The sequence below is a fragment of the Chrysemys picta genome, chromosome 7 (genome assembly GCF_011386835.1).
Source record: "Chrysemys picta bellii isolate R12L10 chromosome 7, ASM1138683v2, whole genome shotgun sequence".
NCBI classification, from domain to species: Eukaryota; Metazoa; Chordata; order Testudines; family Emydidae; genus Chrysemys; species Chrysemys picta.
The window spans coordinates 8642361-8654607 of record NC_088797.1 but is presented as its reverse complement, the minus strand read 5'-3'; the positions used below and the strand labels follow the sequence as shown (position 1 = coordinate 8654607).

The window sequence follows — 12247 nt, the reverse complement described above, 5'->3', positions numbered from 1 at the left end:
CACCTGATACTTAGCACTTGGAGTGAAACGGGGAAGGTTTGTGATAGTCCGTAGTTCCTGGGGGGAGTTCATTCCAGTCTGGGACCAGCCTCTGAGGAAAACTTTGTCTCCTACACAGATGAGCTTATCCTATGGTCAAGGGCTTAAAAGAGCATTAATTCACAGCAGCAGGGCATGCTCCCTAGTAAATATTACAAAATCTCAGCATTAGCCCAGCACTAGACTTTGCTCTCTCTAGTCTCAGGGAAGATGAATATTCACCTAGTTCTCCAAAGAGCTCTGTGCAGAGGGCCAGAGCCAGGCCTATGCACCATTTGCGTCTCACTTAAGCCCTATTGTAAGAATTTAAAAATGGATTTAAGTGGCAGAGAGGCCTTCTGCTGCCCCTCTGCACAAGGGTGAATCTCCTCCTGCCCCTTCAACGTTTGGAAGAAACCTTGCAGAACTCAGTTCTTTGTGAATGTACTGCACGAATTGTTTTATGAAATACATGATGCAATCACCAAACTGTCAAGGAAGAGTAGGTGGAACAAGGCAGGGGTTCTTTCTGAGGACCCCCACCCCAACGTGCTATATAAACTCCAAAGCCCACTGTGCCACAATACCTGGTTTTCAGCTTTAAAAAGCCAGGGCTGGCAGTAGGGGGTAGCAAATAGGGCAACTGCCCTGAGCCCCATGCCGCAGGGGCCCCCATGAAGCTATATTACTTCAGCCCCAGGAGGCAGGGCTCAGGGCCCTGGACTTCAGCCCCACGCGGTGGGACTTTGGCTTTCTGCCATGGGCCCCAGCAAGTCTAATGCCGGCCCTGTTTGGCGGTCCCCCTGAAACTTGCTTGCGGCCCCCCGGGGGGGGGGGGGGGTTGAGAACCACTGGAATAAGGACTAAGGCTGGAGAACACACTAACTCTGCTTAGCAGTGATAGCTAGCTCCTGTGACCTAGAGCTTCCGAGATAACGTGGTGACAGGATTACTGTCGTCTGAAATATTACATAAAAGAGCCACGCCTAACATTTGCCACAAACCCCCAACGAAACACCCCTTTGTTCCAAACCCAAGATTCAGCTCATGTTTGGTGTAACGTTCTCTGAGGTTCATAGATCTTTAGAGCTCAGCTGGGCTCATTTATGGATTTGCATAGAAATAAGGTGAAATTTGCCAGTCCACATGGGTTCAGTGCAAAACTCAATCATTTCCACTCAGGTTTGATCTGAGATGGAACAAAGTCAAAATGAAACACTGGGGCTATGTAGATCAGAACAGCCACACAAACGTGTATGCAGCAAAACAGCAAAGGTGCTCTGAGCACCAATATACAGTGGGGCAGATCCTCAACTGGTGTAAATTGGCGTCGTTTCCATTGGCCAGGTGTCTGGCCCAGTGCATTTAAATATATGTGCCAGGTAATGAGGGCCTTCTTCAAACAGCTACTTAGTGCCCTCTCCTGATCATGTAAAATGATTGCAAGAGAGACAAGGTGGATTAGATAAGTATCTTGTATTGGATCAACTTCTGTTGGTGAAAGAGAGAAGCTTACATAGAGCTGTTCTTCAGGCCTCCAGAAATTGTGTCATTGTACATGATGATTCTTCAGCTTACGAGAACAAAACAGTATCAATGCTTGCACTCCACTTTCTAGACAGGCGAGCTAAAATCCTCACGTGCAGATTTCCATGCTCCACACAGCTTCTAATTTGTTTTATACTTTCCTGTCATCTTTAACAAGTTCTTAGGGTAAGAAACTCAGGCACACGACTTTGCCCAGGTGTAAAGACCCGTAAAGCCGACAGGTGCAGAGGAGCACATGGTTTATACAGAGACATCCCTTAGGAGAGGATCTATTAATGGAGATTATCTATGTCCTAGTAAAGAGGAGAGGATAGACATTGATAAAGTACAGGTAGGAATGGAAGAGAAACAGTCAAATGAAAATGAGTCTCATTCAGTTACATCATATGAAGGCAAAAAACTAAAAAGTGATAAATTTTATAAGTGCTTGTATACTAATGCAAGAAGTCTAAATGCTAAGAGGGTAAACTTTAATGGCTGGTATTAAATGAGGATATTTATATAACAGACATCACAGAAACTTGGTGGAATGATGACAATCAACGGGACACTGTAATAGCAGGGTACAAATATACAGGAAAGACTGAGTAGGTTGTGCTGGTGGGGAAGTGACACTATATTTGACCCTATGCTTTCTTTCACATAAAGAAAAAAATCTTAAATTAATCAAACTGTACCACAAAATCTCTATGGATAGAAATTCCATGCTTAAATAAGAAGAGTATAGCAGTAGGACTATACTACCTGTACCAACCACCTGATTAGGATGGTGGCAATGATTGTGAAATGCTTGGTTTGATTAGAGAGGCTATCAAAATAGAAAACTCAATAATGAGGGATTTCAATTATCCTCACATTGACTGGTACATGTCACCTCAGGACAGGTTGCAGAGATAAAGTTTCCAGACCCCATTAGTGACGGCTTCTTGGAGCAGCTAGTCCTGGAACCCACAAGGGGAGAGGCAATTCTTGATTTAGTCCTAAGTGGAGCATAAGATCTGCTCCAGGATGTGAATGTAGCTGAACTGCTCAGTAATAGCGACCAGAATATAATTAAATTGTAGGGGGGGGAAAATAGCCAAGAAGCCCAAAACAGTAATATTTAACTTCAGAAAGGGAAATGACACAAAAATGAGGAGGCTAGTTAAACAGAAATTAAAAGGAACAGCCACAGGGGTGAAATGCCTGCAAACTGCATGAAAACTTTTGAAAAACACCATAACAGAGACTCAAATTTTAAAAAATAGTAAGAGGACTAAAAGAAATGCCACTATGGCTAAATAACAGTGTAAAAGAGTCCATTAGAGGCAAAAAGGCACCTTGTAAAAATTAAAATCCTACTGAGGAAAAAAGACAGGAGCATAAACTCTGGCAAGTCAAGTGTAAAAGTATAATTAGGCAACACCAAAAAAGAATTTGAAGAGCAACTAGCCAAAAACTCAAAAAACCAACACCAAAAATATTTTTAAGTACATCAGAAGCCAGAAGTCTGCCAAACAATCTGTGGGGCCAGTAGATGATTAAGATGCTAAAGGAGCACTAAAGAAGGACAAGGCCTCTGCAGAGAAGCTAAATGATTTTTTTGAATCGGTCTTCACTGCAGAAGATGTGAGGGAGATTCCCACACCTGAGCCATTCTTTTTAGGTAACAAATCTGATGAACTGTCCCAGATTGAAGTGTTGATAGAGAAGGTTTTGGAACAAATTGATAAACTAAACAGTAATAAGTCACCTGGATCAGATGGTATTCTGAAGGAACTCAAATATGAAGTTACAGATCTACTACCTATGGTAGGTAACCTATTGCTTAAATCAGCCTCTGTACCAGCTGACTAGAGGGTAGCTAATGTGATGCCAATTTTTATAAAAGGGCTCCAGAGATGATCCTGGCAATTACAAGCTGGTAAGCCTGACTTCAGTACCAGGCAAATTGGTTGAAATTGTAGTAAAAAAACAGATTTATCAGACACATAGATGAGCATGATTTGTTGGGGAAGAGTGAACACTGTCTTTGTAAAGGGAAATCATGCCTCACCAATCTGTTTGAATTCTTTGAGGGGGGTCAACAAACATGTGGACAAGGATGATCCAGTGGATATAGTGTACTTGGACTTCCAGAAAGCCTTTGACAAGTTCCCTCACCAAAGGCTCCTAAGCAAAGTAAGCCGTCAGGGGATAAGAGGGAAGGTCCTGTCATGGATCAGTTACTGGTTAAAAGACAGGAAACAAAAGGTAGGAATAAATTATCAGTTTTCAGAATGAAGAGAGGTAAATACCAGTGTCCCCCAGGAGTCTGTACTGGGACCAGCATAAATGATCTGGAAAAAGGGGTAAACAATGAGGTGGCAAAATCTGTAGATGATACAAAATTACTCAAGATAGTTAAGTCCAAAGCAGACTGTGAGGAATTATAAAAGGATCTCACAAAACTGGTTGACTGGGCAACAAAACGGCAGATGAAATTCAGTGATCTAAAATACCTGGTATTGTTAATTGCACTGTTTACTTGTAAGATGTCTCCGTTTACCCTATAGTGTTCCAGACAGAGAGTGGTCCCTGGTAAACAAGTGATGAAAGCTAGAACTCAAGCTGCGTGAAAGCCTGTTTGTGTATCTAGTTTCTGGTTGTTATTTTTAAATAAGCCTCTTCTATTCAAGAAGGACAGTGATTCCACAGATCGAGACACAACATAATGGTATACAGAAAGATGAGGTCCTTGTTCTGAGGACCTTACAAGCTAACCCACCTGAATACAATACACAGGGCAAAAGATCAAGGCCAAAAAGGAGCAGATAGCATCAGACTGTTGGAAGGCTAAGGCCTTGTCTACACTACGAGAGTAGTTCGATTTTACTTGCATCGAATTTTTGTAATCGATATTGCAAAGTCGAACGTGTGTGTCCACACTAAGGACAGTAATTCGACTTTGTGCGTCCACACTAACGGTGATAGCGTCGACATTCGAAGCGGTGCACTGTGGTCAGCTATCCCACAGTTCCCGCAGTCCCCTCTGCCCATTGGAATTCTGGGTGTAGCCGGCAATGCCTTCTGGGTAACAAAATGAGTCGAGGGTGCTTTTGGGAAACTGTCGTCATCCGTCCATCACTCCCGCCCTCCCTCCCTGAAAGCGCCGGCGGGAAAACAGTTCGCGCGCTTTTCCAGTCATTGACAGCGCGGACGCCACTGTACTCCGAGCATGGAGCCCGCTGCGACCATCGCTGCAGTTGTGGCCGCTCTCAACGTCTCGCAGCTTATCATAAAGGTTTCCCTGAGGCAGATGCAGAAAAGTCAGGCAAGGAGGCTACGGCACCGCGGTGATGTCCTGAAGTCTGAGAGTAGCACAGACCTGTCAGAAAGCAGGCGACCCAGCGCCGAGGACATCACAGTGGCAATGGGTCATGTTGATGCCGTGGAACGGCGATTCTGGGCACGGGAGACAAGCACTGAGTGGTGGGACCGCATAGTGCTGCAGGTCTGGGATGAATCCCAGTGGCTGCGAAACTTTCGCATGCGGAAGGGAACTTTCCTGGAACTTTGTGAGTTGCTGTCCCCTGCCCTGAAGCGCAGTGACACCCGGTTGCGAGCTGCACTGAGTGTACAGAAGCGAGTGGCCATAGCCCTGTGGAAGCTTGCAACGCCAGACAGCTACCGGTCAGTCGCGAACCAGTTTGGGGTGGGCAAATCTACCGTGGGGGTTGTTGTGATGCAAGTAGCGAAGGCAATCGTTGATGTACTGCTGCCAAAGGTAGTGACCCTGGGAAACGTGGAGGCGATCATAGATGGCTTCGCAGCGATGGGATTCCCAAACTGCGGTGGGGCCATAGATGGAACTCACATCCCTATCCTGGCACCGGACCACCAGGCCACCCAGTACATTAACCGAAAGGGATACTTTTCCATGGTGCTGCAAGCACTGGTGGACCACAGGGGACGTTTTACCAACATCTACGTGGGATGGCCGGGCAAGGTTCATGACGCTCGTGTTTTCAGGAACTCTGGTCTGTTTAGACGGCTGCAACAAGGTATTTACTTCCCGGACCACAAAATAACTGTTGGGGATGTGGAGATGCCTATAGTCATCCTCGGGGACCCAGCCTACCCGCTAATGCCCTGGCTCATGAAGCCCTATACTGGCGCCCTGGACACTGAAAAAGAACTCTTCAACTACCGGCTGAGCAAGTGCAGAATGGTGGTGGAGTGTGCTTTTGGCCGTCTCAAGGGGAGATGGAGAAGCTTACTGACTCGCTGTGATCTCAGCGAAACCAATATCCCCATTGTTATAGCAGCTTGCTGTGTGCTCCACAATCTCTGTGAGAGCAAGGGGGAGACCTTTATGGCGGGGTGGGAGGTTGACGAAAATAGCCTGGCTGGTGATTACTCACAGCCAGACAGCCGGGCGATTAGAAGAGACCAGCGGGAAGCGCTGTGCATCCGGGAGGCTTTGAAAGCAAAGTTCCTGAGTGAGCAGGGTAACCTGTGATTTTATAGTTTGTGTACTGAGAAGCTAAACCTGCCCCCGTTTCTTTACCCAGGTAATGTTGACTATCCTATCCAGTTACATACCCCCTTCACCCCCCCTCCAACACACGTGTCGAAATAAAAATAGTTCTACTTTGTTAAAGCACACCGTTTTCTTTAATACTGTTTTAGCGGGAATTTTTTAAAACTGGGACGCAGACTGTGGTGCGGGGCGGGTCTAGTGTTGTGATGCGAATGCAGCTTCTAAACTCAAGGATTGACAGGCTCCGCTGCGGTGGGATGCTTGTTTCAACGGAGCCTGTCAACCCTCCTGATCGGGACTGTGTGTATGGGAGGTCTATTTGACTTTGTGGCAGGGGGAGGACGGTTACAGATCCCATGCTGTGTGGCTCTGTGATCCTGTCTAAGGACCGGCGCTTAAGATCTGTAACTGCCCTCCCCCGCCACAAAGTCACAGAGCAACCCACCCCCCCCAACATTACATCAAAACAACCTCCCAGACTAACCGGGGCAACTAGTCACTGCATCACTGCACTGTGTATGTGCCCTGCTGCTGTGCCTGCCCCCGACTATGTACCCTGCCAAAGGAGACTGTCCTGTCCAATTTCCAACCCCCTTTCCCCTCCTCCTCCAAAAGAACATGATTGAAACAGTAGTTAACAGAAACGAATTTTTTATTATCAACTACACATGGCATTGGGAGGTGAAACTTGGACGTGGGCTTGTGTCAGGCGGGAAGGAAAGAACTTTTCAAATTTTGGGAAATGAGAGCCTTCTGCTACTAGAGCTCTCTGCAGGGGTGGAGTGAGAGTTAGCAGGGACTCTGCCGCCTCTCCTTCTTTGCACTTTGGGTGAGGTGGGTATGGGACTTGGTGGCGGGGGAGGGCGGTTAGAGATGGACTGCAGCGGGGCTCTGTCCTCCTGCCTCCGTTCCTGCAGAACATCCACAAGGCGCCGGAGCGTGTCCGTTTGCTCCCTCAGTAGTCCAAGCAGCGTTTGAGTCGCCTGCTGGTCTTCCTGCCGCCACCTCTCCTCCCGATCCATGTTGGCTTGGTGCATTCGGGTCAAGTTCTCCCGCCACTGGGTCTGCTGTGCTGCCTGGGCTTGGGAAGAGGCCATAAGCTCAGAGAACATGTCCTCCCGTGTCCTCTTCTTCCTACGCCTAATCCGCGCTAGCCTCTGGGAGTGTGATTCCAGGCTAGGTTGTGAGACAGTCGCAGACGGGGCTGTGGAAATGGGAAAAAGGGAGTGAATTCCTCTGAAAGATAAATGTAGTTGTGAACAAAGAACATAGTCTTTCTCTGTGAACAAGACCATGCACAGCACCTTTCACATGCGCACTCAGCACAAGGTCGAATTCTCGGCCTTCGCATTCTGTGCCTGGGGTCTTGAACAGCACATTTGAGAAGCGAGGCAGCACAACGGAATTTCTGTTGCAGGCAGACATGGTAAGCCGTACACTTGTGGCAGTTTAAAACTTTTATATTACCACTGGCCTCATTTCACATTTAAATCAATGTCAGTCCCTGCTGCCAGCAATCCGGCAAGCGGGAACTCTGCCCCTGTCCCACCCCCTCGCGGCTGTCCCCGGGAATGATCCCTTTCGGCTGCCCCTCTCCCGCCTCCACCGCGTGGCTGCAAACCAGCGGTGACAGTTCTGTAAAGGAACGGGAAAGCAGTCCCAACACTAACATTCCCCTACCTAATTAAAAGCAGGTCACCATGGCCGACATCACCCTGATGAGGATCTCCGAGAGCGACAAAGAGAGAATGCTCCGGGAAAGCCTCCAAAGACCAGGGCCGTATGCCGCCCTGCTGTGCAGAGCAATGATCCCCGAGTACCTGATAATCTCGTGGCGCGGCAACGTGTCGTACTTCGGAGGACCCAATAAGGCCGCTCTCCCCAAGAACCTCATGCAACGGCTTTCAAGTTACCTCCAGGAGAGCTTCATCGAGATGTCCCAGGAGGATTACTGCTCTATCCCCGCACATATAGACCGCATTTTACTGTAGCTGCAGTAGCAGGGAATACACAGTAGAGCGGCTTGTGCAGGACAATCACTGAAAACCGGACATTGCTAGATTTCTTTTCAAAACTTGCACTGCCCCTTACTAAACCGTTAAGCGCCTAGGGCACACTAATCATGAACAACCCATTCTTTTAATTGTTAATATTCCTGTTTTGTTAAAAATAAATGTTTAGATGTTTACAACACTTACTGGCTGATCCTTCACCAGATTCTGTGTCCGGGGTAATGGCTGGGGACGCTTCGTAGGGGATCTCTGTAAGGGTGATGAAGAGATCCTGGCTGTCGGGGAAATCAGCGTTGTGAGAGCTGCCAACTGCCTCGCCCTCCTCATCTCCTTCCTCATCTTCCCCGTCCCCTAACATGTCTGAGGAACCGGCCGTGGACAGTATCCCATCCTCAGAGTCCACGGTCACTGGTGGGGTAGTGGTGGCGGCAGCACCGAGGATGGAATGCAGTGCCTCGTAGAAACGGGATGTCTGGGGATGGGATCCGGAGCGTCCGTTTGCCTCTTTGGTCTTCTGGTAGCCTTGTCTCAGCTCCTTGATTTTCACGCGGCACTGCGTTGCATCCCGGCTGTATCCTCTCTCTGCCATGTCTTTAGAGATCTTCTCGTAGATCTTTGCATTCCTTCTTTTGGATCGCAGCTCGGAAAGCACGGACTCATCGCCCCACACAGCGATGAGATCCAAGACTTCACGATCAGTCCATGCTGGGGCTCTCTTTCTATTCCCAGACTGCACGGCCATCACTGCTGGAGAGCTCTGCATCGTTGCCAGTGCTGCTGTGCTCGCCACGATGTCCAGACAGGAAATGAGATTCAAACTGGCCAGACAGGAAAAGGAATTCAAATTCAAATTTTCCCGGGGCTTTTCCTGTGTGGCTGGTCAGAGCATCCGAGCTCGCACTGCTGTCCAGAGCGTCAACAGAGTGGTGCACTGTGGGATAGCTCCCGGAGCTATTAGCGTCGATTTCCATCCACACCTAGCCTAATTCGACATGGCCATGTCGAATTTAGCGCTACTCCCCTCGTCGGGGAGGAGTACAGAAGTCGAATTAAAGAGACCTCTATGTCGAACTAAATAGCATCGCAGTGTGGACGGGTGCAGGGTTAATTCGATTTAACGGCGCTAACTTCGACATAAACGCCTAGTGTAGACCAGGCCTAAGATGAGAATGGGGAGAGAGGTTTGAAGAAGGATTAAAGCTGCTTGGCATTGTGGAGCAGGGTGACTAATCCAAATTAAGGAGTGGCTAGGAATAGTTTGGATAAATGTTGGGGGCATGTATTTCTGCACACACTGAAATGCAGATGATTTTCAACATTGAAAAAGTGAAAAATACAGAAAAGTGTTGCCCAGAATTCTGCATTCATTAATTATTGCTATCACGGCCAACATCCTTGTTCCATAAAAGATCCTTGTGAAAAGGAAACCCACCAGGTTCTTATAAAGTGACCGGGGGAGACATTTACAGAGTGTCTGGCAAACTCTGATGCAGTCCTTCATCATTGACTGAGAAACCCAAGACAAATAGTGTTCAAGCTGTGCAAACATTAATAGGTTCCAAGGGTGAAGGCAGGAGGAAAGCACACCTCATCAGAGCAGGGAAAGAGCAAGAGGTCAGCAGCGATGCAGAAGGAGAATGGAAGGAGACAGGGATCACAATACTTGGGGGCTGTGGCAAGGGTAGAGGAACACAAGCTGGAGTACTCCAATGAGCAGCAAAGCAAGACGGCAGAGCAGGGAGAGGGAAGCAAAGATCAGAACTGGGGGAGGGGATCAGAACTGGGGGGGAGGGATAGCTCAGTGGTTTGAGCATTGGCCTGCTAAACCCAGGGTTGTGAGTTCAATCCTTGAGGGGGCCACTTGGGGATCTGGGGCAAAATCAGTACTTGGTCCTGCTAGTGAAGGCAGGGGGCTGGACTCAATGACCTTTCAAGGTCCCTTCCAGTTCTAGGAGATGGGATATCTCCATTTATTTTTATTTTTATTTTTTTTAAACAGTGCCCAGGACTTAGAACATTTTGGGCATCAGCCACCCTCATCCCCAGCAAAAGTGCAAGTAAATAGGATCTTTGCACAGAGGGGAATTAAGGGGGGCTGGGGGGGGGGAAACTTCTCCATCTACTCCAGCAGCATGGCAAGAATAGCCTCGCTGCTGCCACTACTACAATCTATGGGAGTAGCCGCTGGGGCTCTGGTGTGCCCCAAAAAGAGAGGTGGAGGTAAGGCTACTGAAAGGAAGCATGGTCGTATGGTTAAGACGCTAGACCAGGGATCGGCAACCTTTGGCACGCGGTTTGCCAGGGTAAGCAACCTGGCGGGCCAGGCCAGTTTGTTTATCTGCCGCGGCCGCAGGTTTGGCCAATCGCGGCTCCCACTGGCCGCGGTTCACCATCCCAGGCCAATGGGGGCTGCGGGAAGCAGCGCGGGCCGAGGGATGTGCTGGCCTCAAGCAATCTGGGTTGAGATCCTGTGTCTTCCCTCTTGCTTAGACTCTCTGGGTATGTCTACACTGTGATTAAAAATCCCTGGCACTGAGTCTCAGGTCCCAGCTCAGCAGACGCAGGCTTGTGGAGGTTGGGCTACAGGGATAGATGTCTGGAGGCAGGCTGGAGCCTGGGTTCTGGACGCTCTCCAACCCAGGCCTGGACATCTACACTGCAGTTTTATAGCCCTCCAAGCCCCTGGAGCCAGAGTCAGCTGACCCACAGGTCTTTTATCACACAGCAGCAAGTCTCGGTACCTGGGTCAACTGACTCAGGCTCACACTACGGGGCTAAAACAAGCGGTATAAATGTTCCTGCTGAGGCTGGAGCCCAGGCTCTGAAACCTGGAGACAGGGGAGGTCTCCGAGCTCAGGCTCCAGCTATTTCGTGCTGCTCTTTTTAGCCCCATAGCGCAAGCCAGAGTCAAAGTCCTCTTCGGAGTTTTAAATCTTTTCAGTGGGCACTTATCAGGTGGGAAGGTGCAGCCAGGAATGATCCCAAAGGTATCATAGTAATGGGGTAGGTATCCGAGGGCCAAGATATCCAGTGGGCACAAAGTACCCCTCGCCCCCTTTCAAAAAAACAGTGGAAGACAAAAGCGGCAGCCATGAAATGAGGCAGATAGATGAGGGAAGTCCTGGAAAGAACAAAGGATCTCTGGGAATGTGTGGGACTGGGACAAATTCTCAGGTCCAGCCAAGCTCTGCTAGGCCCAGGACCCAGCATGACAGGAAAAAGGTGCCCTGGTGCTCCCATTAAAGCCCGCTCCCCAGCCCTGCGGCCTACTAAAAATCCCTTCAGACTGCAATGCCTCAGGGTTGTTCTAAGTTGTGCCGGGCTACAACAGCCATTGAGAAGTGATGGTTTGCCTGAGTACAACCATCCGCAAGCCAGGCTCCCTCCCCAGGCATCACCACACCAAACCAGAGAAATCCACAGCTGGCCAAACAGGTCAGCTTTATAGCCCTTTTATGCTCTGTGTGTTTAGTGCTGATGAAAAGAACTGAGGGGAAAGACTCCATATCCCATAACGATTTCCCTGATTCATCCCTTTCTCCTAAAAGAGCTGTGGGAAATGAATTGCCGATGGCCTAATCCACAGCACTGGTTTATTTTCATCACTGGTTGCTCTTGTCATTTATTTGTGAGCTGTTAACCCTGTCCATCTGGAGTACTAGCAAAGCTCCACTATCCACAGCTAACATTTTGCACTTATCTTGCATCTTTCATCCAAGTATTTCAAAGTGCTTTACAAAATGCTAATTCAATTTCATGAGCTGGGTATGTAATACTAAGATAGATACTCTGAGACATGGATCAGTTAAGCGATTTTACCAAGGACAAACAGTAAGTGAGAGCAAGGAATAGTCCCCACCTATATATATAACTGGAATATAGTCCATCTTTTGATGAACGCCTAAGAAATATTCAGCTCAGCTGTTACCCATACCAAAGAGCCTACAAACAAGCTTCAAACAAAGGCAGGTTGTCTTGGTTCTCATGAATGTCGAGTAAGCAGCATTGCTTCATTTGCTTTGAACAATGTGTACCTTGGATTTAAACAGGATTTTAACAAAGGTTGGGCCATATAAGTAACAATATGCTTAACTGTGCAATTAAAATAAGTCATGGATGTGAGGAGCTAGACAAATGTGGGACACCACTGACTACATTTAAGTGTTCG

General features: G+C 48.2%; 1 protein-coding gene across 1 annotated transcript; it reads right to left on the bottom strand.

Moving 5' to 3' along the window:
- Positions 1-6701: 6701 nt before the first annotated feature.
- On the bottom strand, positions 6702-9103 carry LOC135972525 (uncharacterized). Its single transcript, XM_065550709.1, has 2 exons — positions 8266-9103; positions 6702-7271 (listed from the first exon to the last, which is right to left on the bottom strand). Exons 1-2 carry the CDS (start codon positions 8840-8842, stop codon positions 6796-6798), a joined length of 1053 nt encoding a protein of 350 aa, XP_065406781.1. The 5' UTR covers positions 8843-9103; the 3' UTR covers positions 6702-6795.
- Between the last annotated feature and the right edge of the window lie 3144 nt (positions 9104-12247).

Excerpts from the sequence above, each read along its gene's own strand:
- LOC135972525 (XM_065550709.1), bottom strand. The coding sequence starts at position 8,842 with ATGCAGAGCTCTCCAGCAGTGATGGCCGTGCAGTCTGGGAATAGAAAG. Across the intron at positions 7,272-8,265 it reads ATCTGGTGAAGGATCAGCCA|CCCCGTCTGCGACTGTCTCA; the intron begins GTAAGTGTTGTA and ends CCATTTCCACAG.